We start from the raw sequence: 27204 nt of genomic DNA, 5'->3' as shown, positions 1-27204 counted from the left end.
GAAACGTGCTCTGTAGAGCAGTTGGTCCACTTTGGGCTACTGTAGACACAAAATTCCATTTAAGGGGACCCGCGGTGTATGTAGATAGAAATAGATCATTCTAAGGTAATAAAAACATAACTCTTCATTATGTTAAGTCTTTATACACCCTTGAAGACATAGTAATGAATATTATATTGCATTTCGGTGAATGGATCCTCCAAAAAATTACACATTGGACCTTTAATTTAGAAAAGTGGAATTGATCATTTGCTATCCACTTTTTTTAGTACATTTTGTTAAGTGTCAAAGAAGTAACTGATACATATTGATGACAAAATCATATCTTATGCCACGTATCAAATAAGAAAAATGGCACATATACCATGAAAGCCTTTTATTGGACCGAGATGTAAAATATTTCCTTTTTCTTTACACAAAGAACTTTCTGCAGTTATTCCTGATTGTGATCTTAATAAAATTGAGAAAAACAACTTATTGTGTGTTGAACGTACCGTGTTTCTGAATTTTCATATGAATATTTCACATTGTGCTTCTTTTTTCTGAATATTCATCTTTTTCATATACCTCCCGACCAGGTGTATTTGCATATAATCTCATATATTTGATATTACTTTATACTATAAATTCAAATTATGCCATAATATAATAATGCAAAGGGATCTCGTAAATGAACGTTTAAGACAAAAACAAACCATTCTCCGTCAATGTAATTCTTCCTCAGAAAGGAAAATGATGAATGATAAAAGTGATTTTACAATACATTTTCAAAAACCAGCTGAATAAGGTAACAGATGGTCTCAGGTAGTTCAGAGTTTATAAGAGTTTTTGTAAAAGCAGTCATTTTCAATCGAGTAATAAAATATCATTTGTACGAATCCAAGCGGATGGATCCAGAACATCAAGGCTGATCGTGTTTCATCAGTCTTCTAAAGTTCCATCCTTTGTGTCTCTCAGTCCTTGAGTCTTCAGGATGTCGAAAAAAAATCTTTTTTTTTTGATCAGTGGCAAAGAACTCATCAGTTTGAAGGAGGATTTCACAGTGACCCTCCTGGCTGTTTTTCACCTGGTGATAATAGCTCCCAGATGCTCTTTTGATGAATCGATGGTCCTTTAAGTTCAGTTCGACCGTCGTCGTTTCGCGCTCTTTATATCACGTGGAGCAGATGGGATGTGTACGAATTGATCATTAAACAGAGTCGATCACTACACATATGTAAAACTCAGCAATGGAACATTTGGCTGTGGCAGGGCACTGCGGTCACCCGTCTCTCATGCTTGGGTCTCTGAATTTCACCTTTTCATCTCACTCTATACCTATAGTCATAGCATAACATATATATGCTATAACTGTGCCAAAAGAAAATGCTATAAATGAAAGCAGAAACAGTTTGACTAGAATGTTTTTTCTGAAGGCACTTGATTTTATTACAGACAGCGACTCCGTAAAGAACAGGTTCCGAAGGTGACCGGACTGTAAGAGGACAGCTATCTTTACGCACCTACAGAAAACAACTGCAAGGAACAGCATAATCTTAATCGGACACAGTTGGGAATTGAGCGGACGGTCTGATGTTTACAATTCTCTACACCTGTTATCTTTACTTTTTTTCATCTAGCTTTGTTTAGCGGGGCCACGATGAAACGAAAGGTAAACTCAATGATGTCCGGTGCAGTTACAGTATAATGGGTTTAAATGAGTTTGGTACCAACAACAACACATGATCAGAGGGTTTAGGTGAAATACACAACGCCCCACAGTGACTTTATCTGTTAAAACACAAAGGACACATGAACGTTCCATCTGGAAACAAACTTCAAGCTCGCAACTCCACACACCATTAAAACGTAACATTTGCGGAGTCCCGATCTTAACAGTGAATCGATAACATTACAGTACAGGGAACTACAAAAGCAAGGTTTATTTGACATATCTCTATTTTTAGACATACACCTACTGCGTAAGAAGAAAATGGAAAGTTAAAAAAAAACAATTTTAATTTTTAAACGATCATTCATTTTTTCTTGCCATTGCTGGTAACATACTTTTTTCTTCGTGTCGTACCAGCCCGACGTGTTATTCGGCGTAATGAAACATGGAAAAAAGGTCTTTGATGACAGTAGCAAACATTTAACAAAGCAAAAACATGTCATAATGGAAATACATGTCATGTCTTTGTGCTTTGAAAGATTCCCCTTGAAGTCTCTTAAGCCATCCTGCTGTAGGAATCCAGGTGCACTTGTTCTCTTCTTTATAACACTGACACCTGTAATAGGTTTTTCCTGTAGATTTCTCGTGGACATCAGTTTGTCATACAGATGTCAGTGTGTTAGCCGACAACATTTATCCTCTCTCTGGCTTCCTCATTCACACTGATCTGAAACCTTTGTATAGACGGGATGAATCTTTGGTTGTTGTATTCAGGCAGTCCAAGTCAGCCGAAATGCCAAAGCTGGGTTCCACCTTTGTATGATGAGGTCACCTCCGGAGGCCCAATGAGATTAAAAGTAGTGTGAGACAAAGCTGCCATATATGCACTGGGGTGGAAGAAGCCAGTGATCTTATATCTGTATATAAAACAAGAAAATAAATGAACAAAAATAAGTGTTTTGTGCATTTAGTGCACTTGTCAGTATTTGTGTTTATTGGGATTCGAACCCATGAACATGTCGTTCCTAATGCGTTGCTCTACCAGTCTGCTACATAAACATGTACAGTAAGTAATCATATGATTTTGAAGCCTGTTTTCTCAATACCGTTAAGAAGTTTAGTGAGATTTATCTCTGTATCTGTGTTTTTGCAACGTGCTGTGGCAAAAAGCCAGACGAAAATAATTCTAATTATAAAGGTAATCAGCCAATGTTTAATTTACCTAATTGTTTTAAAAAAATTATAATTAATTTATTCCAGTTGGTTTCCTTGATCATATCAAGAAACAAATAACAATTAGGTTTATCTATTTCAACATAATAAACTCTTGAAGCTTTGTTCCCAAAACATGAAGTTGTACATAAAAAACTGCAAACATCCAATATACTCACTACTACTGGGTGGGGGGTCTCGGCATTCCCCTTCCTCTATGGTCACATCATCTATGGCAATATCTCCCTCAATACCAGAACCCCGAATGCCCTCCAAAATAATCTACATAAACAGGCAAAAAACAATGAAGTGAATCTGTCATGCTATTTGATAAATAAATATAAATAATAATATATTAATAATAATAATAAAAACATAAGATAATATATTATTAACAGCTTGTTTTCTTAATTGTTGCTATGTCACACCATCGAACACATGTACGGTATTTTTGTCAACTACCCATACTGTATATTGGACCCACATGCTTATATTTTTCAAAATATGAAGAGCGACAATTCCTTATTTAATATTCTGTACATTAACAATGTATTATTCGATCTATTTTTTATTTATATTTTTATAATAACATATTTATAATGATTTAAAATACTGAACGCTAATGTATATGAAAATATATTGTCTGGAAGCTCTAATGTTGTTTCTTATTTCGGAAAGAAATAAAAAGGATGAAGAACTCCTGCCATTTCTCACCTGAAAAGATGATGTGGGACGGATGTTAACTCTGGCCTGCCTCCATCGATCTTCTTGGTTTCCACTCAAGGTCCACACAGAGGCATCTGAACCCGTCTGACTCTTTTGCCTCAAATACACATTTAATGTCCCTTGAAAAAAAGCCACAAGAACTCTGTGTCAGTTAAAACTGCGTGGCCAGTTCACTACATAATGTCCTTTGAACCTTTCGTCTCTGTAACATAGCAACCACGGGCCTCGGTGACCTTGAATATACTTTTGCTCATCTCCATCCTGGAAAATGAATCTTAAAAGGGTCAAGAATACAATCGCTGCTGTCATTTCACATATGCAGTGTTGTCTGGCTCTAATAAAAGCTGATGAAAATGGGAATTGAAATCTCTTAATTGTTAGAAGTTTAGTGGTATGTTTAATTCTGAAAATGAAGACAACGGAAGTTATAAAGAAATGATAATTGTATTCTAAATGTTAAAGCGCAACAACAGTCATGATTAATTTATTCTGTGAAAGAACCAAGTCATTAGCAGTATTCAGATGGTCATGTGATCTCATCTTGGCGGCCCCCATGAGGCGACCCACACCATGTTAAATAAATCAACTCTTATTACAGTCACTGACATAACTTGATTCTCCATCTTTTTGTGAATTAATTGTATTCTTCAAAAGCATAATTTATTTATTTTAGAGAAGAAATATCATTCACAACTTTGAGAAAAGCAAAAAACCTGCTCTTTTAAGTCACGTGTGCAGTTTTTCATTTTAAAAGAGCAAACCATGTTGTATCAGTTCTTTGCTGTGCAGCCAGACAGAAGATCTTGTTTGGCACATGGGTTTTTAACCTCAGACGCCCAGCGAAACCACGTGTAAAAAGGCAGGAGCAGCACACCCTGGTGACTTGGAATTAGCCCCACACTTTCTATTCTGAAAGCACAGAGCTTTCTGAAGCAGAAAATTGCAGTTACAAGCTTGTCTGGGGCCGTCGGGGTCATCGACATCCCAGAGGTGCAACTACTTGTCCAATGCAACCACAGTCAGAATAAAGTGGGTATGAAAAGAAACTACAGAAATGTATCTACAGTGCAAACTCAGTTACAGGTCTAAGTTGAAGCACTTCCAGTGCATGAGAAACCTTCATAGTTGAACTGTAATAGAAAGATTGAAATGATCTGACTTTCATTTTAAAGGAACACATTTATCCAAACTGACAATAACACCGGTAATGTAGCCGGTAACAGAGCTCTATCTTCTTGAAAATTTTATAATCAGTAAAAAAATCTATAAGCAGCTTTCCCAGACGTGAAGTAAGACTCCAAAATAAGGATTTGGAAGTAATAGGAAATAAGTTATGCTGTCATCCAATGAGGAAACAGGCGAACTCATTTAGCTCGTAAATATGTTGCCAATCTCCTTATATTTTATGCAAATTGTTTTATTCATGAACAAAAATTGTTAACTCTTCCCAGTGCTTTTTCTCTAAATGCAAACTTTTTGACCATTTTTTACAAAATTTGCATGGCCCCCAGAATATTTACTTTATGTGAATATGTGAACAATATGAGAGAAGAAAAAAGAGATACACAGAAAAATATCTGAAGTTGAACAATAATAATCTATGCGTTACATCAGATCTTAAAGATGCCTCAATCTGAAACAATAAAATAAAGTAGAACATATATTTTTATATAGATAGTGCTTTTGTATTACCAGTGATTTTAAAGTGGGCATTCCCTGTGATCCCATTTTTCAACCTTTAGTTAGTCTGTAATGTGAAAATTCATCCAGACGTCTTGCTTTTAAAACTTCACCAGCTAAAAAGAAAGGGCGTTATTCAAGCACAGTATTTGATGTTCTTCTTGACGAAAAAAAGAACTAACAAGAATATAAAAATGAGTAACAGGATCTGGATATACATAAGCATACAGTAGGTGTTACGTGACAAATGTGATCGAATGACATATAATTTCACATTGAGTTTATAACCATTCAACCCTGTTTTCGCCAGACACTTCGAGCATACCGACCAGGCCGTAACGCAGTCATTTTGTACGGAAGAGTTATGATGTCAAACATCTGTAGTTGGGGCCGAGGTCACGGCTGACTGCACATTGACACTAATTAGAAGCGCAAACGATTGAAGAGAGTCATTTGCATACATTTTCCCACAGTTGAACACATCAGGAGTCCAAACACAATGACTGCTTCATCAGAATACATGCTGTATAATAGAGCTGCAGGTATACAGGCCCTGCTCTGCTTTTACTCTGTCACTCACCTATATGTCGTCCATACATGTGGTAATAGAAGCTTAAGCAGTAAGTTGGGTTGGTGACCACATTCCCATAAGGGTTTTTAGGGGCGACTGTGAAGGATGGGGTCAATAATCTCGCCTTGTCTCCCTCCAGACGTGGCCGTGAGGTCTCGATGTACATATAGATGCCTGGAAACAACACATAAAATAAGAAATCGAACATTACTATAGAAACAGTACGTACAGGGAGAGCCACCGGAACATCATATTTGTTTTACATTTCTCTGCTATTGCAAAATTAGATGCACCGGATTTATATTCTTTAGCCTGGCTTTAACCTTTAAAGACGCAAAAGCCCAGGACAAGCCGAAAGACAATTAAAGGTGCTGTATGCCATTTTTTATGGAACAGGGCTCGGAATAAATCCTTATTATATGTTCTGAAATTTCACACTTTCGCATCTTGTTGACAACCTTTGTTCTATACACGAGTTCAGAAACTTGTTCATCCAATCAAAAGATATTCAGATGCTTTCTGGCTGTCAAAGGGCACTCCTCTGGGCATCATGCAGCTTAGGTAGGTAATATTCAGAAAATCAAGTTAGACCCCGTTATTTGCTTCCTAAGCAACTTTGAGTTTAACCATTGCTTTTAAAAACTTTAGCAGACCCTTTAACAAAATATATTGAGCATCTGTAATTACAATGGTCTTAAAGGATTAGTTAAGGGTACTGTATAGGGGTGTTGTTTTGGAAAAAGGGGTGTGGCTACAGTAAATCAGTGTCTATCAAAAGCTAAATATATGTCTGAAATTGCCTTCAGCACATATATACATTATATATATAAACCCTGCTAAAAACAGGATTGGATAATGGATTTAATGATTATTATGGCAATTGTATTGGTTTCAATGGAAATTCAATGTACTCTGATGTTTCTATTGGTGGGATGTTATCTGGCTGTTGGGAAGCCATTAGAATCAGCATTAAATCTATTAGAATTTTTCTGATAGTTCCTATTTTTTTATTACAGTAATATATCTTTATATATATCTTTATTTATAATATAAGCACAATGTCTATAAATGTGTAGCATCTGCAACACAAAAGAAGCTCAGATCTGATAGAGAACACTTGCTAAATGATCAAGACATGATGAGTTCACTTAATTTTAACGTACCTCCATTCAATTTAGCACTGACAAGGAATAATCAATAGAACTTTATTGACTCCCGAGCACAGGACAAATTATTTTTCAATTCACATTTCTCATAGCTTTTTAAAAGACAGCTTTTTTACTTACTTCTATTGGATGAGAGCTTCCTTAAGAGCTATTGACTTCCACATGTCAAACCCTTAAACATCTGTTTATTCAAATATTTATTCAAATAGCTATGCTATATAAAACTTCTCCAGAAAACAGATTAAACTACTGACAATACCCATTCAAACTTGGCACTTTTCACATTCCTCTACTTTGTCCAAGTCCTCCAAGTGCTGACTGCATTAGCGATGTGTTGACCCGTAGAAATGATCCAGTTTCAACTGTCATGATCTGATGTCTAGCTAATGACTGACACAATTTCACTGAGAGTGCGGCTAATGGAAGCCACCGACCATCTTCCTCCTTTAGCAACATGAGAAATTGAAAGTGCCTTTGGACGCTAATGTTATTAGATCCTTTCTCCAAAATCACAAGACTTCACTTTGCTAAGAAGATGAGTGTTTTACTCAACATCCACTATCTCGGATGATGGCCAATTCATTAAGCTATTTGTGAAAACTTGTGATGTGTTATTTGTTTATTAGTAATTTAAAATGATATTAGTACAGGTATATTCATCTTCATGTTCAATATATCATGTTACTGGTTTGCCTACGCTTCAATGCCAGTTATATCAAAGTCACAGGTTTGATGTCCAGAGAATGCACATAGTGATAAAATACATCCTATTATAATATAATGTAAAATGCACAATCAACATGTCTCAACAAAGCAAACTGGTGAAATATTTAGTTTTGTTTGGTGAGAAAAATATTGTATATCTAAACCCTCACCTGATTTTTGCACTCTTATTTTTTTATAATTGAATAATTTTCATATTAAAAGCCACAAGTGCAGTGGTTTGAAAAGCATACCTTGTTTGGATCCAGTCCGGTCGCTGCTGGGTCCAGTGTTGGGTGTATATTTCGTGTTTCTGGTTGAAGCGCTGTGTCTCGTCCAATCAAACTCTTCCGTTTTATCTTGGGTGAACATACAGATACTTTCCTCTTCAAAGTTGCAGTGGAACTTATCTATACAAGATACAGCAAAGGGTTAAATTATGAATATGAATCCGGTTAAATGCAAAGAAATCATCCCCAAAGCTATTTTGATCATTCTATCATTCAGTGGTGGTCTCATTTGATTTATTATGTAAACTCTACACATACAGCCGATGAAAAGCAAAATCTAAAACATAAATCTTCAATAAAAAAAATATGTACAGTAAAATATGTACTATTTAGTCATTATCAAAGCCATCAAAAAAAGAGTGAAATATAAGTGTCACATTAACAGATTTGTAGTCATTTACTGATACATATACAGTAAATATGATGGTGTTACATAAACTGTAAAAAATGCTGGATTATTTTGAGCCTAACGTTGGGTCAAAAAGAGACAAACTCAACGGTCGAGTTGAATTAATCCTGAAAATGTTTACATTTTATACTACACAACATATAGGTTATATTAACATCCAATTTATAACCCACCAGTTGGGTTTATCTCTTTTAGACCCAAAACTCGGTTTAAAAAACCCGTCATTTTTTAGAGAGTATTCACTAAACCTGGTGTATTACAAATCGCAGATAAACCAACCCGAATATCTTCCATAAAATCAAATTGAACCTCAAAGGATTCAAAACATTTGTATGACTCATGTTCATGTATTCATACTACATACTGTACGCATGTAGGTGTGAGTTTCCAAAGGCTGTTCATACACTGACACACAGGATCTATTCAATCTAAAATCAAACCTGTGTATTTCTTAGAACTTTACTTTACACATCAATGAATACCAATGAGATCATAAGCATAAACACATTGATGGCAATCTTAACTTTTATTTAATTGGTTATACTGCTATTTCAAACAAATTCAAAACATACTCACTCCAATGAGGATTCACTGGAGCTGCAACAAAAAACGAGAGAAAACAAGTTAGGAATGTTATTCCCAAGCAGTGGAAGGCTTACAGTTAATAGTTTGATAATAAACCATATTAAAGAACAGCAGGGGACATGGAGACGACAGAATGCTGTTTGCCCTTGGAGTGTGCTGTTTAGAAGGTGCTTTGGGCATCATTATCATGTATCACACGGTTACAGGCGCAATGAAATAGTGTGTTGGTGCAGGAGAGAGTGTTTGTGTAGGGAGAGGTCGCAACGGCTGTGCAATGCTCAGGTGAACCATAAAGACCTGTATCTCTCTTCCTTCAATTCAAAAGCAGCCTATCTGAGCGGAGCAGAAAGCCGCGCGCTTGCAGGCAGTCTCATTGAGGGCTAAAGTGCATTGTGGATGAAAGGTTTCCGAGGGCATGTGTGCAAAAGATAGTGAGACTGAAACCTATCCCCGTTTCACCGACTAAGCTCGGTGGCTTAATAGAACACAAAAAGGAAATAAAATGTGAAAAGTTGCTAAGTGCGAAACTGTTTGGTTCTCCCAAGTGTGTTTTTATTTGCGGTAGTAAAAATCAATGAGAGAGTTTCTCTGAAGGATCTTCAAATAGTCGAGAATATAATTTCATGTTCAGGATTTCAACCGCAGTAGGAAGATTTAGAGAACTATGTTAATTGTGTCTCTCCGATTTTGATCCTGGAATTAAATGAGTACAGTTGTCTTGCGGGACTCAGAATGGCATCGGCTCTGGCATTTGATGGAGCTCTTATAATGAGAGAGATTAGCACAACAGCATTCAACCCTAGCAGATGTTCACAAGGGGTTGACAGTGTAAATGTCTGCTTTGAGAACTGCGGGGGGAAGAAGTGATGATACAAATACAAATAAGGAAGGAAAAAGTTGACAGAAGACTCCAAACCGGGGTATCAATTATAAACGTCTGGTTCCATAAATTCAATTTATAAATGAATGAACGGTTACATAGATGCTGCTACAGTCTATCGAGGTCTCGGTCGAGCTAACCATCTGCTATAAATTCTGAAAATTCTGTGATTATGTCATCTGTCTTCACATTTGCTGAAAAGTAGCCGCTTTGATTGAAGATGAAGGTCTGGAGCGCTTTGCAAATTAAAGTGGCGAAAAACCGCCCACTTAGAGAGGAAGAGCCGTCTGACTGACACATTTTTTGTTTTTATAGGCCATTTAAGGATGGAAGTTTAAAAGGCAAGCATGAAAAAAGTATAATATGCGCAGACGACAGTAAAATACAAGAACTTATGAAGAGACTTCAAGCACAGTACATAAAAAAACCTTGGTGACCTTGGGAAAGTCAGCCAGTGATATTCATTTAAAAAGATTTTAGTTTTTTGCGATTTGTATTTTTTGCGATCCCCTCAAGCTGTTTCAAATCTAGATAAATAATATTCTGATGAATAAAGAGAAAGATATTTGGAAGAATACTTGTAACCATACAGTTCTTGAACACCGTTGACTACCATAGTAAGGATACATTGCTTTATAGATTTCTGTGTTCTGTTGAACACAAAAGAAGATATTTTGAAGAATGTAAGAAAAACAAACTTTAATTGTGACTACTATTGTAATATTTCCTACTATGGTAGTCAATGGTGGCCAATAACTGTGTGGTTACAAGCATTCTTCCGATTATCTTTCTCTGTGTCCATCAAAACAAAGAATTGTATACAGATGTGAACTCGATGGTGAGTAAATGATATCAGACTTTTTTTTTTGGGTGCACTGTTCCTTTAAGAGTGGACCCACATACACTGAAGTAAATAGATTTCCAGAAAACTCTCTTAATGTCAACAATTTGATAATAATTTGACAATACTCCTAGGTTAGTGCTAGATCAAATACAGCGATATTTTTGAGGGTGAGAGCTTTGAGTTCATATATGAATTATGTATGTTTTGTGAGTTTCTGTGAGACAAATATTAAACTGCATATTATTCTTGTGATTTTCACAAGCAGGGGGGCTGGTTGTGGAATTATGATGCAAAATTGTTGCAAGTCAGAAAGCTGACCATATATGTCTAGTTTTGTGATCCACAATTTATAGATTTAATGATGCAATAGTGGACCCACCTGTGGGTCTGAAGAAGGTGGAAGACATTAAGGGGTAAGTCAAGAAAAAAGCAATATTCAAAACTATATTCTTTGGCAATAAAAGCAAGAAATATTCTATTCACAGGTACATCAGCTTATGCTCACATATGGGGGCCGAGCCCCTTCAATTAAGACTGAAAACCTAGAGATCACTTCTGCTGAATGAATGAAGGTGGTCTGCATCCTTGAGGATAAAAACCTTTTTGCAGCGTTGCCAAAGAACACAAAACACCAATCTTCTTTTCATTAAAACACAACATAAATAAAAAGCCATGATCAAAATGTCTCATACGTATTTCCATACTGATGAAATCCTATATTAACTACACACAGCTATTTCCTTTTACAATTTAAAAGCTAATTTTGCATTTGAAGGTGAAATTCATCTATATTCTAGGCTTTGTTGAACAGTGCCCAACAATAAACCCGTGTAATGAATTACAATATGTGCATTCATATAAAACATTGAATGTAGTCCTACCAAAAACATGTTTACATAAACATAATATAAACCTTAATGAATGATGGAAAAAGCTATGAATGAGATTTATTTTAAGAACCCTAAAAAATATTTGTTATAACATCGCTTCCCTTATTTTGTATCCATCACCAAACAACTTCATGAATAAAAAGGCACGATCAAAATGTCTCTCACGTTCTTCCACGCTAATCACATTTCATATTAACCATTCACAGCTAGCCGTTACTTCCTTACTTACAAAATTGCAATCTAGAAGCTAATTTAGCAATGGTTACATCTCCCTTTCTGTGAAGCGCCCAGCTGTTTCTAAATGGGCGAAGGAGAAGGAGGCCTGCCTTGGTTAAACCAAACAGATGTTGCGTATTTGGAAACACGTGGCGCATTAACACATACGCTGATTGATGGGCTCCATCTTTTTTCTCTCTCTCCCTTTTCCCTAATAAGAATGACTGAGACTGTTGAAGCAGGAGGCAAAAACCTTCAACAACATTAAACACACAAACAATTTGACGCAATATATTGGAGACAATTCACTGCTATCCCACTCACAGGCAAGCTTTAAGGTAAATTCAACTATATTTAAGCCTTTGATTAGAACAAGCAAGATAACAACATAGAGCTGTTCTAAGCGGAGTATTAAACCGCAGTAATGCAGTATTTATGTGTGAACACGTCACGTCTTATCTCAGAGACTGGGATTCGAGATACCAATATGAAACCCAGAGGCACTTCTGACACAATATTTCAACACAGAGTTCAAACAAATTCAAGCAAAGCGTCCCACACAAAAACAAAAGATTACTAAAAATGAATAAGCTGAATCGTAAATGGAACGCATGCTTATCAACAAGAGCAGTCGAGTATAGAGAAGGGAAAAATCAAGCAACGTTCTTCATTTTCTATAGCGCATTTTGATATTTCTATACAATATTGATCAAAAGCACTACATGTCTTAAAGTTTACCCAAATTGAAAATTCTGTAATTATTTACTCATCCTCAAAACGAGTCACACAGGTCGTTTTAAACCTGTATGACTTTCTTTCTTATGCAGAACACAAAAGATAATTTGAACAATACTTCACTTCTATTGCATAGACACGAAACCATTTCAAGTCGATGCCGCAATTGTTCGATCAACAACATTCTTCGAATATCTTCTTTTGTGTTTTGCATAAAACAGAAAGTCATAGAGGTTTGAAATGACAAGATGGTGAGTAAATTATGACAGAATAAAATTTTTTGGGTGTCCTTTCCATTTATATTATATATCATACACAATATTGATACATTCATAGTCTCAAATTATATACTGTAAATCGTTGATACATTATTTTTTTAGAAAGTAATGATGTATGTACAAGCTTTCATAGAGAATGATGGATACTTGAAAAGATTTTTGTCATCAAATGTATTTTTCATAAATTCTGTCATCTTTCTATGTAGAAAGTCATTCTAATAATCTTATAGAAAGTCATTTTCATTAACCAGTTTTATAGATACACATCCCATGAAAAGTGACACACAGCACTTAGCACTACAAATTTGAAATTGACATCTTTACAAAAGTGTCTTATATATGTTTCATCTTGAAGAAATATTGCAATAACACCATGTATTCTATTTTATTTATTTTGGGGTATTTACATCACTGTACTTCTGTTTCTGGTATCTATGTGTGCGAAACTGATTTGCAACACAGTGTGAAGATGCTATAGAAATATAATTGCTTCGGACTCTATTTGAATATTATTGTGAAGCATTGGTGGAAACAAACAATGAAATGGTTTATACAGTCACATGTTTAAGCATTGTATGTGCAGAAGAAAGATACGCTGGTTGAGTAAACTGATGGCTAAATGATTAAGATATTCACTTATCACTTATGATTTTAAGTCAATGATATATGACTTTATTGCATCTGTCGTAAAAAGTAAATGAATTATAATATCATACTAAAGTGTCACACGCTATTACACACAACAAATCAAATTTAGTCTCTTCCTAGGCGAATTATAGTATAACCAATAAGAGTTGTGACTGTATATAAATATTTCAAGATGAATAGTCACACTTCAACTTTAAAGTGTATTTAATGAAAACTTTGAAGACTTTAAATGAAAACAGTGTCACGGTGTTTGGTATAATGCTAGACTATACATGTCAGCAATTAAAATGACTAGTAGATCAGTGTACCTAAACCAATCCCCCCACATTGTCCATACAATATTGAAGCCCCCAAGTCACAGCTTCTACCCAAAGAGCTTGGCATGATGACAAAGATGTCCACATATAAAACTAAAAACAAATCATCTTGGATCTTTAGTTTTGTTAAGGTTAATTTGTTTGAACTCCTAGATGAGAAAAACTGACGTGGATGATTTTTTATCACTGTCAAACAACTAAAACAAATACTGACATGTAGGTGCGGTGAGGTGTGCAAATTGTTTGACAATACAATTCTTTTAGCTTGTTAGCATTGTACTCAACGCTGTTTGCCTTCTCTAAAAGGCTCATAAATAGCTGCCAGTTGGTGGCTTTCCAAAGCAATCTACAGGCTGCAGCGGGTTTATGTGTTGAATAAGTGCTTTAAAGAATGATACCAAATGACACACTCCATCAATTCTTCTTGGTAGCTTGTTAATTTGTCTGGCAGTGTCCAAGCATGTCCAAACCATAGCCATCGCAAGTCTTAACAAACATTGCTCAGCATCTGCCAGACATTGCAATGTCTTGCCTTTCCAACATACGACCACAAATAAAAGAGAAAAAACATTCGCCATTCATTGGAAACAATAACACTGATCCTTGAGACACGGAATAAAACAAGCTATGACTTTACATAATAAAGGTTTATGGAGCAAGGAATTATTTGGATGAATCTCTTAAAGATTGTTCGGATGTATTCCGCTGTATTTTATTGTCCTAGTTCTTCCATTCTCTAAAAAAAGAAAAATGTTCTTGCTTTCTCTCTCTCTCAATATAGGTCAACACCATCCGATACAGAAGAATGTTTGCTGTCAGGTCAAATATTTATTGTAAATACTGACACATCGATATGTGAATGAATTAGGAATACAGGATGGTTTCGAACTGGTACTGAATTGTCATTTTGAATATTACAAATAATGTATGTCTGGTGTTGCTACTAACAAGATTTAAAATAAGGGGAATTACTTGCAAATCCCAAATATCTCCTCACAGTTTGGCTGATGGAGGCGACATACTGTTTATAAAAGTGCCAGAAAATATCAGCATTATTTCAACATTAAAAATTCATTAGCGTCCCACATGAGCAATTTTTAGCACACCAGCAGAAGGTATCCTTACAAAATACTTGTTCAAGCTTTTACATAAAGTTTCAAAGATGACATATTACTGTAAACGCTAGGATATTGATTGTGACTGGTGTGATTTCGCTATCATCTTCTCCAGGGTATTTGAACCAATTAAAATGCATAATGTCATGGTGGCAAAAGCCGGACTCTTTGATGGAAGCCCTCCTGGTGTGAAGTCATCGCATCATACGGATGGTCTTTTCCTATGAGCCCTTTGGCACAATGACTTCAGGGGGAATAGAACAGCAGAGAGAGAGACGTTATAGAATGAGACGTATTCAATTTTTTACCAATGGAATTACCATTACTGGACACAAGGAGTGTGTAGAGCCATAGGGCTTCAGATCACACGGGGAAGTGGCTGAATACTCTATGAGGAAAATAATGAAAAAGTGGAATAATAAGTGAAAAACTAATGATTTCTTTCGATTTGGATTTTTTCCTATAGTCTACTTTTCTAGGCATCCACATTAAGTTTGTAGTATTGGAATTTAAAACATCCCTCATGGTTTGTTAATAAATTGTACAAAAATAATATTTAATATAAAACATATATATAGAATACATAATATAATCTAAATATATCATAGATACAGTATATATAAATTGGTACTAGGGTACGTTTATTACATTTTTTTTACAAAAAAACAATGTAAAATATTATTTAAATATAAGAAATTATATAAAATAATATAATTCTTACATCATTTCTTATGTATTATTATGCTTAAAATAATTTACATGATGGTCTGCGGTGCGTCACACAGGATATGTCAAACGAACTATTTCATATTACACCCCAAAAGCCAGGACTGATGTCAGAACCTTCAGAGAGTCTCTAATTTCACGAAACACTAGAGTTGTGGAAGCTTGATGACAGAACACTGTGCACAATTACTGAACGTGCCCATGTGCATCCAGTCATTGCGTGAGGTCCTAGAGCTGCAACATTACCTTTGCTTTTTCATTAAGAAAAGGAAAGATTTGAGCACCATACGTGTGGGGTATAGGTGACTTGATATACATTACCTGTGTCTCGACTGGCCTCTTCAAGAAACACAAAGCAAAACAATGAAATCAATCTCTGTCCTATTCAATAGCTGTTCCAGTTGAACAGATGAAATAAGAACAACAACTGCATTCAAATACACTTCTGATGAGTGACTCGATGTGTGACGTATTTATAAGTACACAACCTGTCGAGGTCTCTAATACATAAAAAAGTCCTCTAATAGGTTATCAATCTGATATATCAAATGCAGATTCAATAGTTATATATAATATAAGTATTTATAAAATAAAACAAAAAATATCCACAAAATAGGCAGAAATAGACAAAAACTGTAATGACCAAACAAACAGAAGTATAAATCAAGCTTTTACTCACTGCTGTATCGAATGATTCGTTCGGCTGAATCCCCCTCACCGAAGCGTGTTATAGGCGTGAGACGGATCTGGTAGGCCTCGGGTTTGATGAGTTCCGTGAGGTTATAGGTGAGAAGTTCTCCTTTCTGGATGTTGTCTTCGTTTGGGATTTCTTGTTCCCACCATCTCTGATGTCCTGTCTGGACCGAAAAACATAAATAGAAGTTTAATTTGAAATCTTTCGTTACATTATGAAGCAAAATGCCACAAGCTCATAAATACCGTCCCTTTAATTACACACAATTACGGAAATCCGTAGTAAAAAACGATCCAACCATACATCATAATATATGATTTTTCAGTAGAACGAACTGAAAACAATTTCAACATTATTATAATATTGTGCGTAGAGTTCAAAAAGACTTGATCGTTTCTCTTGTTCTAGCCTTTTTAATGTCCCCGGGGGGCTAACAGAGCTATTATGGTTAAATATTATCTTTTTAAACAAGAACACAATCTTCTTTGCTCCATGTTGAAATATTCCTCTTACAATACAGCTGGCCAATAGCACGCATGAATCAAAATTCCCTTGCACTTCCTGTGAGGGTTCCACTTGTCTGATGAAAATCAGTACAAACTCTATAAACAAACACCTACACAGAACGGAGGTGAGAGTTTCAAACAATGTTGCGTTTGAGGTATGACTGTACAGGAGAAGACAATGAAGAACATCTCTGAATGGGCAGAAAACAAACATTATTAAGTTTACAGTGAGATGTGTGAGGTGGCTAATTGATTATGACAGGGCGTCTTTGCTTCCTGACCCTCTCAATTCACTTTTTACAGCCAAATTTGTCCAATATTGGAGAAAGTTAATTTACTGTATCCCTTCAACTTTGACTGGAATTATAAATGAATTTTTGGTGATGCCTCATTATTATTATTATTATTACTGTGGCGGTAGTTGATGAGAGGGCACATCTAATTAAACCTACTTTATAAAAAAAGTCACTGAATTTCCAGACTGCTGGGTAGTAAACAAACCAAAATGAGCGTTTTAATGACAAACAAAGAATCAAAAAGTTTGTCCTCTCTGTTGGAGAATGCTCTGGGCTTTCATTTCTCTTGTCTCATTTCAACTCAGCGACTAAAAGACATCATTCATCTTTCATTACAATTATTTATGTTTATAACTTTCGAAATTCTCATTGGGGTGAATATAACAAGCTGTTTTGAAAGAAGTTTGGTTAAACTTACGCATTAGTAGCAATAAACTCAACTAAAGTCCATTTAAGGAAGTCACGTCACTCGGCGGCCATGTTTGCAGCCCCTTTATTCACGTCATAGCAATAACATTTCTAAAATCGCTGCAAAAATTCACAATTACATAGCATATTTCTGATCAAAAATTAAACATGACATGAACTATACCATTACTTTGGTTTGCTGAGCTGAAATTTCACAAAAGGAAAAAATCACCTTTTGTGACCTACTGTGCATATGGCTGGCAAGTCTTTAGTGATTGACGATTGGCTCATTTTACTGGAAGGCGGAACTTCTTTTGGTACAGCAGCCATAGTGAGCATTGCATTCCTCCCCATTTTTCATAAAGGTAGGGGCGCATCTTGTTAAAGGGATAGGTCACCCAAAAATACCAATTCTGTCATAATTTACTCACATTCAAGTTGTTCCAAATCTTTATACATTTCTTTGTTTTGTTGACTACAGAGAAAGATATTTAGACAAATGCTTGTAACCAAACCGTTCGTGAACACCATAGTAGGAAAAATGACTTTATAATTATTTTTGTCTGTTTAACACAAATAAGATATTTTGAAGAATGTAGGAAAGCAAACAGTTCTGGGGCACTTTTCGTAGTCAATGGGGTCCAAAGAATGTCCAACAAGCATTCGTCCAATTATCTTTCTCTGTGTTCAACCAATGTGACACGGAGCTGACCTGGGATCAGCGTCACCTGGGCAACAGCAGGTGTGGCGCAATCAGCGCTGGATTAGCTGCCGGGCATAAAGGCCGCGTGCACAGAACACTCGAGGTCCTGGGTCGAGAGGCTACAACCGCTGTTCACATTTTGCCCCAGAGAGTAAGACGGAAGGACAGCGAGGGGAGTAGAGACGAGGATCTCAATTCACGAGCACGGACTGGCATATTATTATTTATGAGCACCCGAATGGTACCTTTTTGGACCATATATTTTATGCTGTTTATTAAATTCCCCACTGGGGTTGCTTTTACCGCTGCTGTGTCTGCCGTGTCTCTTACCCCGTCACACCAAACAAAGAAATGTTTACAGGTTTGGACAACAAGAGAATGAGTAATTCATGACTGAATTTTAAACTATCCCTTAAATATCTATTATCTTTGACGGAACCTTGATCTGTTTGTATGAGCGGCCCAACACTCCCTCGGTACTTCCTGTTTGTCTGACCAACTGGGTGGGAGTTTGTTAAAATGTAAAACTTATAATTTAATGATTACTTTTGCAGTTCTGTTTGGTTTTGCTATTGGTTCAGAAATGATACACAGGAGCATTCAGCAAAACACTAGTGTAGCTCTTATGGGCATTGAAGAGTTTGGCGTGCGAAGGAATTGGCGTACAAAATCGTGAACATTTGCAACCCTGAACTTTTGCCATGTGACAACTATCAGGCTGTGGATACACAATTCTGTTTTGTAATGGTTGCTGATCTTGGCCACATAAACATTGTCTTGGAGCTCTGCTGAGTGACAGGCGTACATGGACTCTCCCGGCAGACAGTCTTGCCACTACAGGTCTCGCTGGATTGGAATACAAGATGATTGGTTAAGGCAGTGTGGTGGGGGGTGGCAGCGATTGCCCTGAGAAGTTGCCAGCATTCCCATCAGGGTCTCTCTCTCTTGGTAACAAGATTTCCATCGCCAAATCCAATTACTGTTTATTGCTTCTGTGAGATTTCTAATTCCATGCCTGCAGTACAGGGAAAAGCATTGATGCGGGCACATATCAGAAAAGATAGACCTTTCTTCCCCCAAAGCACCTTATTCTTGCCATGTATCATACATCAACAACTTATTTCAACAGTTCTGCTCTTTTTGAAACACACACACACACACACACACACACAAAATCGATGCATTAGAAAGCTGCATCATCGCAGGGCGCTTAAAGCGGCACTTGATCTTATCTATGTAAAGTGGCTGAGCCCAAAACCCAATTAAACCCCACTGAAGAGAATCAATGTGAATTATTTTCACACCCTGATAAAAAGGCCTGTGAACCTTTTTCAAACAAAACTCAAACGAAAAAGCCCAAAGTCAAGATTTTTTAGACACTTGACCCGGAGCATCCTTCAGCTTCGCATTTAGGTGTGATTTCATTAAAGAAGTTTTGTCTTGCGGTTCAGCATGCAGAACTCCAGGGACCTTCTATTTCATCCAACACAGCACTCGAATCTTAACACATCCTTGAGTGAGACACTTCAAACCTTGTTGTGGATGTGAGGGGCCGATATTGAAGGGTAAGGCCCTCATGCTGGTGGAGAGTGTGAAAAGCACACCGACTGACAAAACAACCTTGGAGAGAACGAACTGGTTTTGACGTTACACTTAAACTTTGGTGCTGCTGATATAATATCCAAGACGGTGGAATGTGAAAAATATTTTTTGATGCTAGTGACCTTGATAATTGTATACATCAGAAAAATGAATTCTTGCCAAAGGAATTCAACAGTTCTTGTGCGATAACTGTAGCAGACACTGTATTACGAGGTCTAATGGTAATGATTGAAATAAAAGGACAGTTCATCCAAAAATGAAAAATGTCATCATTTACATGCACTTCTGGTCGATCAAACCTGTGTGGTGTTGGTTATAGTTTATTTTAAAAGAAACTCCTATGGGTTTGGAATGACAGAGGTGAGAAAAACAATGCAATATTTATTTGTGGGTAAGCTGGTCCTGCAATTGCACCTCTCACAGTTTTTGACTGCTTGATTACACTTACAAGAGCATCATTTGGCGAAACGGCAGAGCTCATGATACCTCTCTTCCTGACACGAATCTATTCTGCTAGCCTAGAATGCACATAGCGACAGGCTTCATCACAACTCTTCTCTGAGGCACATGTGGCAAATCTGCCAGCAGCAGAAGGAAAAGCAAAGTTTCACAATCTGCAGAGACATGACGCCGAAGGCGTCCTCTGAGGTCACTCGCGAGAGGAACAGTATCATATTTTTTATAATGTAACTTTCATCAGCTTCTCATTATCATAGTTTGAGAATTCGGAATACGCGGCTCGAGTTTCCCTCCTGGTTTTTCCTTAGTGAACCATCTGTGGCATATATTTCCCGCTTTCGGCAAATCTCGACGTGCTGCAGTTCTGGCACCAAATTTTGATTACGAATCCAACCGTCCACAATTACGACACTTTGTGCATTTTGGGCATTCTGCATTATGTACAATCCTGACATTTTCGTTCTTCTGAAAATGACCTTTATTCAAATACCACCATCGGAGAGATGAATTCAGGCCTGTTCTTTTGGTCTGAAATCAGAGAAACATTATTCTCAGAACGTAGAGGTTAATTAAAAAAACAAATCTGTGTTAACCTTTGAAGTGCAGCTCGCTCAGTAATCCAGTTGCGAACGCAGGAAAACAAATTCCATGTAAGTGGCGGAGATGCTAAATTTACATGCACATCGAAGAAAATTAGGCTACATTTTAATCCCAGATTGGAATACATACATATTCTTACAAATATAAAAAAAAGGTCAGATAAAAACTTGCTGGTTATATAAGGCAGTGCGCTCCAGTCACCAAATAACAGATGTTTTTGTGTTTCTAGTATAAAACACATTGGAAAAACTTCATTCGCCTCTTCTCATCTAAGTACTTCTGCCTCGTTTTGTTCTACCTTTTTTTGTCCAGCATTGTAATATATGTTGCCGGTCGGAGGTAAAATGGCTTGTTGCTATGGCAACTGGGCTCACTTCTCATTCATGACATCGTTCAGCAAATCTTGTTGTATAAAGACGGGCAGAGAAGGGGCTGGGTATGGGGGACGAGGGAGGGGGTGATATGAAAAGAACAAGACATTCTGCCCTCATGCAAATTCCAACCTAAACACTTTTTCGCGCGCTGAGATACCACGACTCCACATGGGACAAAGGAAATTATATTTTGTGTAAATAAGAACCTCATTAGTATTTGATCGAAGATATCTGTGGAGAAAAGCTGCCGATTTGCAATTCAAAACATGGCAATTAAAGCAAATTATGATGATTTTGTTCTCAGTGCATACTTGGGGCCAACCTAAGAAAGTTAATAAAAGAACAATTTGCAAGTGTTAATATACTGAGTTTATAGAATCTAATTATTTGAACAGCCAGCTTCAATATGAACAAGGTTAAAGGTAAAGAATCCAAACTTTTCTCAAAAAAAGTGGATAAGTTCAAAGGTCTATAATACAACAGCGGGCTTCACAGAAATGCAATGCAAATCTAAATGCGTCTACCTGACAAAGCTTAATCCTCTCTCTGCATCTACGCATGAGAGACAGGTTTAAGGTAAAAAAAAACTTCCCACCTAGCTTTAAATCTTTATTGTGAAATACGCAAATGTCCACCGAAGCATTGTTAGCTCTGTATTGCGAGTTATAGAATATAGGATGCAGTGACTGAATATAAACCTCTGCTCTCTTCTACCTATTATCTAGTCGACAGATGGAAAGGTAGTCGAGCAATAAAAACTGGCATTTCATTGATGCTCTCCATTTGCATGTAATGTCAGTTCATATCTGCTGCATTTTTAATGCATTTTTCAATCATAAGACTTTGAATCCCCTGTTGATATTTTGCCGGTAGAGCTAGGAACCAATAACAGGTTCTTATTCTTTAAAAAACGCACCAAACCAAATGATTTTCATGCTGTTTCGGTTGTGTTAACTTATCGAAGAGTTTCAGGGGGCTTTAAACAAGAGTTTGTAGTCTAAATTGAATGTGAATGGAAAGAACAGATGAATGAATCTTTCTGTTTAATGAATTGATTAAAACGACTCACAAATGAGTAACAGATAGACTCATTTGTCTAAAACGGCTCATTCATTCACATTAACATCTGAACCACTTACTGGAGTACTAATTCAAAATAAACCAAGAACGGTAACTGTGTGATGTTGCAGTAAAGATCCCGAGGCTTAAATTAGTACACAATTACTACTACTGGTTGCTCACAATGTGCGGCTGGTGAAATAAATGATACTTTGAAAACTATGGGTACTTATAAATTAAAGCGGCAGGCCTCAATTTGCAGCCAAACGTATTCAATATTCATACACGAGCATAGCACAAACACACCAACCCGAGTACACAAACCATGAATCACTTGCATTACTGTAACCGCTCCAGTGTGCCCCCAGTAAAAAGACTTCACACAAGACTTATTTTCTTATAATACACGTTAATAGCGAAAAGCTTTCGTTTGTAAATAAGGTTTTATGTTACCTATACTGCCCACACGTTGGCCGAAGGACATTGTACTCCGAGGTGTCTTATTTGGTGTAATGTAAATAACATCTTTCCACTGAACGGCCGTGCAGTGAAGTGTTCGAATTAGCCTACAGGAAAATTTGATGACGGCAAAGAGCTGCTGTGTGTGGCTATTACTGTACCTTCACAAATTCTCCAATGCAATCGAGATCAATATTGTTATGGCCTGTTATGGTATCATAAAAGTGGAGCTGTATCCTAACACAATGTTCTTTTGAATGCACAATTCATGTTAAAAGATGTGCCTTAGCAATAGTGCCTGGAAGTGCAAAAATGTGTTGTTAAATCTGTTGTAAAGTGTGCAAAAGCCTTGATGATGTATTAGAATGCAAGCCTGTCAGTGCATGTGTATGTGCGGGAATTACGAGGGTGAGCAGTATGGGGTTTTAGACTAAAGGGGAAGTCACGTGGGGGAGAGATCTGATAACTGCGTCCCGCTGAGTTCACTACTGAGGCCGCTACTTATGACTATGCAGAAGGGATTTAAGGAGGGATTTCACATGCCGTCAGACTCAAGCTACTCTTTTTATGACATTTATTTCCATGAATTTCGTATGGTATTGACATAGAATTGCACAATGTACTAATTGTATATTTTGATTGGGCTGTTTAGCATAGCTCAGCTATTTCCATACAATGCTGCAGATGATGTAACCACATTGTGTACTTCCTGAAATCTTTTAATGTTTTAATAAAAACCGCTATCAATATATGTATCACTAATATTGTAGTACATTATGTTAGATTTGCTTTAAAAGTGTAAAATTAAACATGACAATTAGTCCTGCCCCCTCGTGTTATTGGCTGAGCTATAATTTGACAAAGCAATGCTTTGAACGTGTCTCAGATCCTCTGTGTATACCGGTGTAACAGTAAGTCAGCCTATAAATTAACTTGTCTCTGCACATCAAAGTGTGAATATACAGAAACAAAAAATACAGATTGCGTTTGTACAACTGTACTTAGTTCATGTAAAACTTAGAAGTTTAGGTACATTCAACACTTTAAAGTTAGAGGTGGAAAGTAATACGGAACAAAATCCCTGAAGTACCCCAGGGTAAAAGGCTTCAACTCTGCACTGCACAGAAAGTGTGATCAATAGAGAGATTCTAAGAATGCTGTTGAAACATTGCAGAAATATGATGACATAGTTACAGCATGAATGCAATTTCAAACAATCTACAACAGCATCTTGGGGGCAAATCCGAAGGCCGAGCAGTCAGATGAGGTCACCTGTCAACCGGCACAAGCTTCACACGCTTTTATATTGTTCACTGACTGATACAGACTGTTAACTTGTGATTAAGTGAACCTCATCCATACCATGAGATGGTTTGAAAATCGTAGACTCCTAAACTGGATTTCAGGAACGTGAGGAAAAACAACAACAGAGGATTTGAAAACGACAAACAAGTCTTTTCCAGACAAAACATCTCATGCACTTTAAGCCCAAAAAATTATGCTTTTTTATGGAATTCAAATGAATTAAGATTCTATTGCATGGATTTGGATGATTTTTGTGCAAAAATGTAAGAAAGCGCAATATCAATATCAATATCAATATCAATATCGAAAAACAATATCATTAAAGATATTTAAAACCCATTACCAAAAACTCCCTTTAAATAAAAAATGATTCATTATAAAATGTTTTGTAAAAAGTGTTACATCACATTCTGCAAATGCAACGCTCAGCCGACTTTAGGCACTGCAGAGTCGTAACCTGCAGTATGCCACCTAAGTTAAGATGACTTTTACAGCAGTCTGTTAAGCAGCATAAGCCCATGAAAAATGTTGAAAGGGCCCGTTAAATTTTAAATAAGTAGGCAATATACTGAAATATTAGGTCCTTGAAACATTAGGGCTGTACATAACTATAGTTATCTGTTCACCTTTAGCACTGATCTGAGACTCTGTTGCGTCTTTAATAACCCTTCAAGTCTAAATTTAAATGGATAGATGACCTAAGATCAGAACTTCTGTGCAGAATAAAAGCTTAAGAAGTATGACACCTGGCAAATTTTGAATAATAAGGAAAAATATATGCAACAAGATCAAAACAAGCTTGAGGAACGCAACACTCTCAAAAAGGATTTGTTAAATATAAATATTTTGTGGTATGTAATTTTAACACGTTTTAAACAAATTGTGAGTCTTTTTGTCTTGGTTTAGTGTTAAATAAATAAAAATATATGTATAAAAAAAGTTTGAGACATTAACTAACATTAAAAAAGATTAATATATGCTGAAAAACCAAATTGTTCATTGTAAGCTAATGTAAGCTTATGCATTCTGGAATAATTTACTCACCCTTGAGTTGTTTTAAATCTGTAAAAAAAAATCTGGGGAGGAACAACTATAATGGTAGTCAAAAGTGCCCCAGAACTGTTTTCTTTCCTACATTCTTCAAAATATCTTCTTTTGTGTTCAACACATAATGCATTTTTTCTACTATGGTAATATTCGGCGGCCAAGAACTGTTTTGTTACAAGCATTCTTCCAAATATATTTATTTGTGTTCATCAGAACAAAGATATTTATAAAGATTTGGAACAACTTTAGGGTGAGTAAATGGAGCCAGAATGTTCATTTTTGGCTGAACTGTTCCTTTGAGCTAACATTTCACTGAATAACAACTCTCTTATGTTTGATGTTAAATTGATTTAGACGAAATAAAATTAGACACGCTCTAAATGAGAACAAAAGTGTTGACATACAGTAATATTCCACAACATCATGTAACAATTGATCAGTCGATAAATCTAATTGTCTAAGTTTAATACTTTTTGCGATGGTGCTTTCAAACAGAGCCACAATTCCCAAATAACTAAAACATGCAGTTTATAGTGCGTTTGCATGCTGTGCTTTACCGCACTGACAGTCATCACAGTAAAACCCTCTCTAAAACCTATTGTCTCATAATTTTACTCATTTAAAGCTCCACTGCATTAAACAGTGAATGAAGACAATCCCTGTTGGACTTCACATCGCCTGTTGTGAGCAATGTTACCGTTATTATGCAGAATCCACAGGTTTACTACTGCAGTGTAGTGGAATTAACATAAAGGACATTGGAGTCTTTCTCTGATTCTTTCGCTCCTGGATGCCTCTAGAAATAAGACTCAACAAACTGTCTGATGTTGTGGACTAGATGTTGCCACACGCAATATTTCTTATCTAATATACAGCATAGAGAATCTCACTGTGAGTTCCATCCACTCATGCTATGATCTGCGTACGATCTGTAACAGAATTGTCCTTATATTTTCAATGTTGGAAGTGCATTGCAATAAAATATTATAGTTATTCAGTCATTTTGTTTTGGATATCAAATACTTAATTACATTTATTATCGAGAAACATGTCTGCTCAGGAGCCGGTGGATACTGTCTAATATTCATTGCTGTCTGAAAGAAACGACTGCCATATCTCATTTGCAATTTTTCTTATCCGTCGGTTCATATTAACCACTGTGTGCTCTCAAGGCCCCAAGTGTGTTCGTATAGTACGTAAAGGCTATAAAAAGCAAGGGTAAGCAATCTCATCCCTGTGGGATTCATAAACACGCCAGACCCCCGCTGTAAAACTGCCAGTCCCTGGGTTAGGCATGGAAGCACCGCCTAATATGCTTGGCTGGCAGTGACTCCGTTAGCTTGCGCGCACTCCAAACCCTCTCATTTAGGATTGTCAGCCTAAGACTTCCCATGCCTGTCGTGCCTGAAAATGTCACTAGCCAAAAATGCTGAAGAGCCCACAAAACACAGCCGGGGTTTGGAACGTTCCAAAGCGCTCACGTCGACAGGTGACCGGGCAAAATGACATGATGGATGAGCGTGTAGGAGGAAAAGTGCCGTGTTTAACAGAACAAATAAACTGCGGAACAACACTTGGCGAACAAAAAAGATGTGCAGGGGCTGTGCAGAGAGAATATAAGGCATTAATGAAGGGCCAGACCACTCCATCATGATCAGAACGGATGAGTCAATCCCCACCCACCCCGGGCATGAAACATAGCCACGCACCCACCCGCGCTTTCACACACACACACACAAACACACAGAGAGACACCCGCGCAATCACTTCACACAGCTAACCTCTGTTCACCGGGGTCCCATCCTTGATTTCTCCTGTAAAGCTTATCTTATTGCAGCAGCGTCGTCCCACCGGACACAGCTGTTAATTAGTTTTCTGCCCCCTTCTCTTTTTTTTGACTTTCTCTCTCTCTCTCTCTTTCTCTTTGCAGTGCCAGGTGTGCTTTCTGTTGTGAAGTCATCAAAGATGGCACAATGACTCCTCTCTGTAGTGCAAATAATGCGCGTGCTGTTTTTTCTCTTTTAATGTTAATGAATCAAATAGTTGCGATA

The 27204-nt window shown here is 36.8% G+C and overlaps 1 protein-coding gene across 2 annotated transcripts in view; it reads right to left on the bottom strand.

The window, feature by feature from the left end:
* Positions 1-379: 379 nt before the first annotated feature.
* The window catches only part of mdga2a (MAM domain containing glycosylphosphatidylinositol anchor 2a), a 117633-nt gene continuing 90808 nt past the window's right edge, over positions 380-27204 (bottom strand). For both annotated transcript variants that reach the window (XM_056768729.1, XM_056768730.1), the window contains 7 exons: positions 16321-16498; positions 8984-9004; positions 7963-8118; positions 5850-6014; positions 3578-3708; positions 3043-3145; positions 380-2568 (listed from right to left, as the gene is read on the bottom strand). In XM_056768729.1, the coding sequence (XP_056624707.1) occupies positions 2480-2568; positions 3043-3145; positions 3578-3708; positions 5850-6014; positions 7963-8118; positions 8984-9004; positions 16321-16498 (843 nt within the window). In that variant the 3' untranslated portion in view covers positions 380-2479. The remainder of the gene's footprint in view (positions 2569-3042; positions 3146-3577; positions 3709-5849; positions 6015-7962; positions 8119-8983; positions 9005-16320; positions 16499-27204) is intronic.

Source organism: Triplophysa dalaica, chromosome 15 (genome assembly GCF_015846415.1).
Source record: "Triplophysa dalaica isolate WHDGS20190420 chromosome 15, ASM1584641v1, whole genome shotgun sequence".
Taxonomy (NCBI): Eukaryota; Metazoa; Chordata; class Actinopteri; order Cypriniformes; family Nemacheilidae; genus Triplophysa; species Triplophysa dalaica.
The sequence above is the reverse complement of the archived record's forward strand: the minus strand, read 5'-3'. Positions and strand labels throughout refer to the sequence as shown.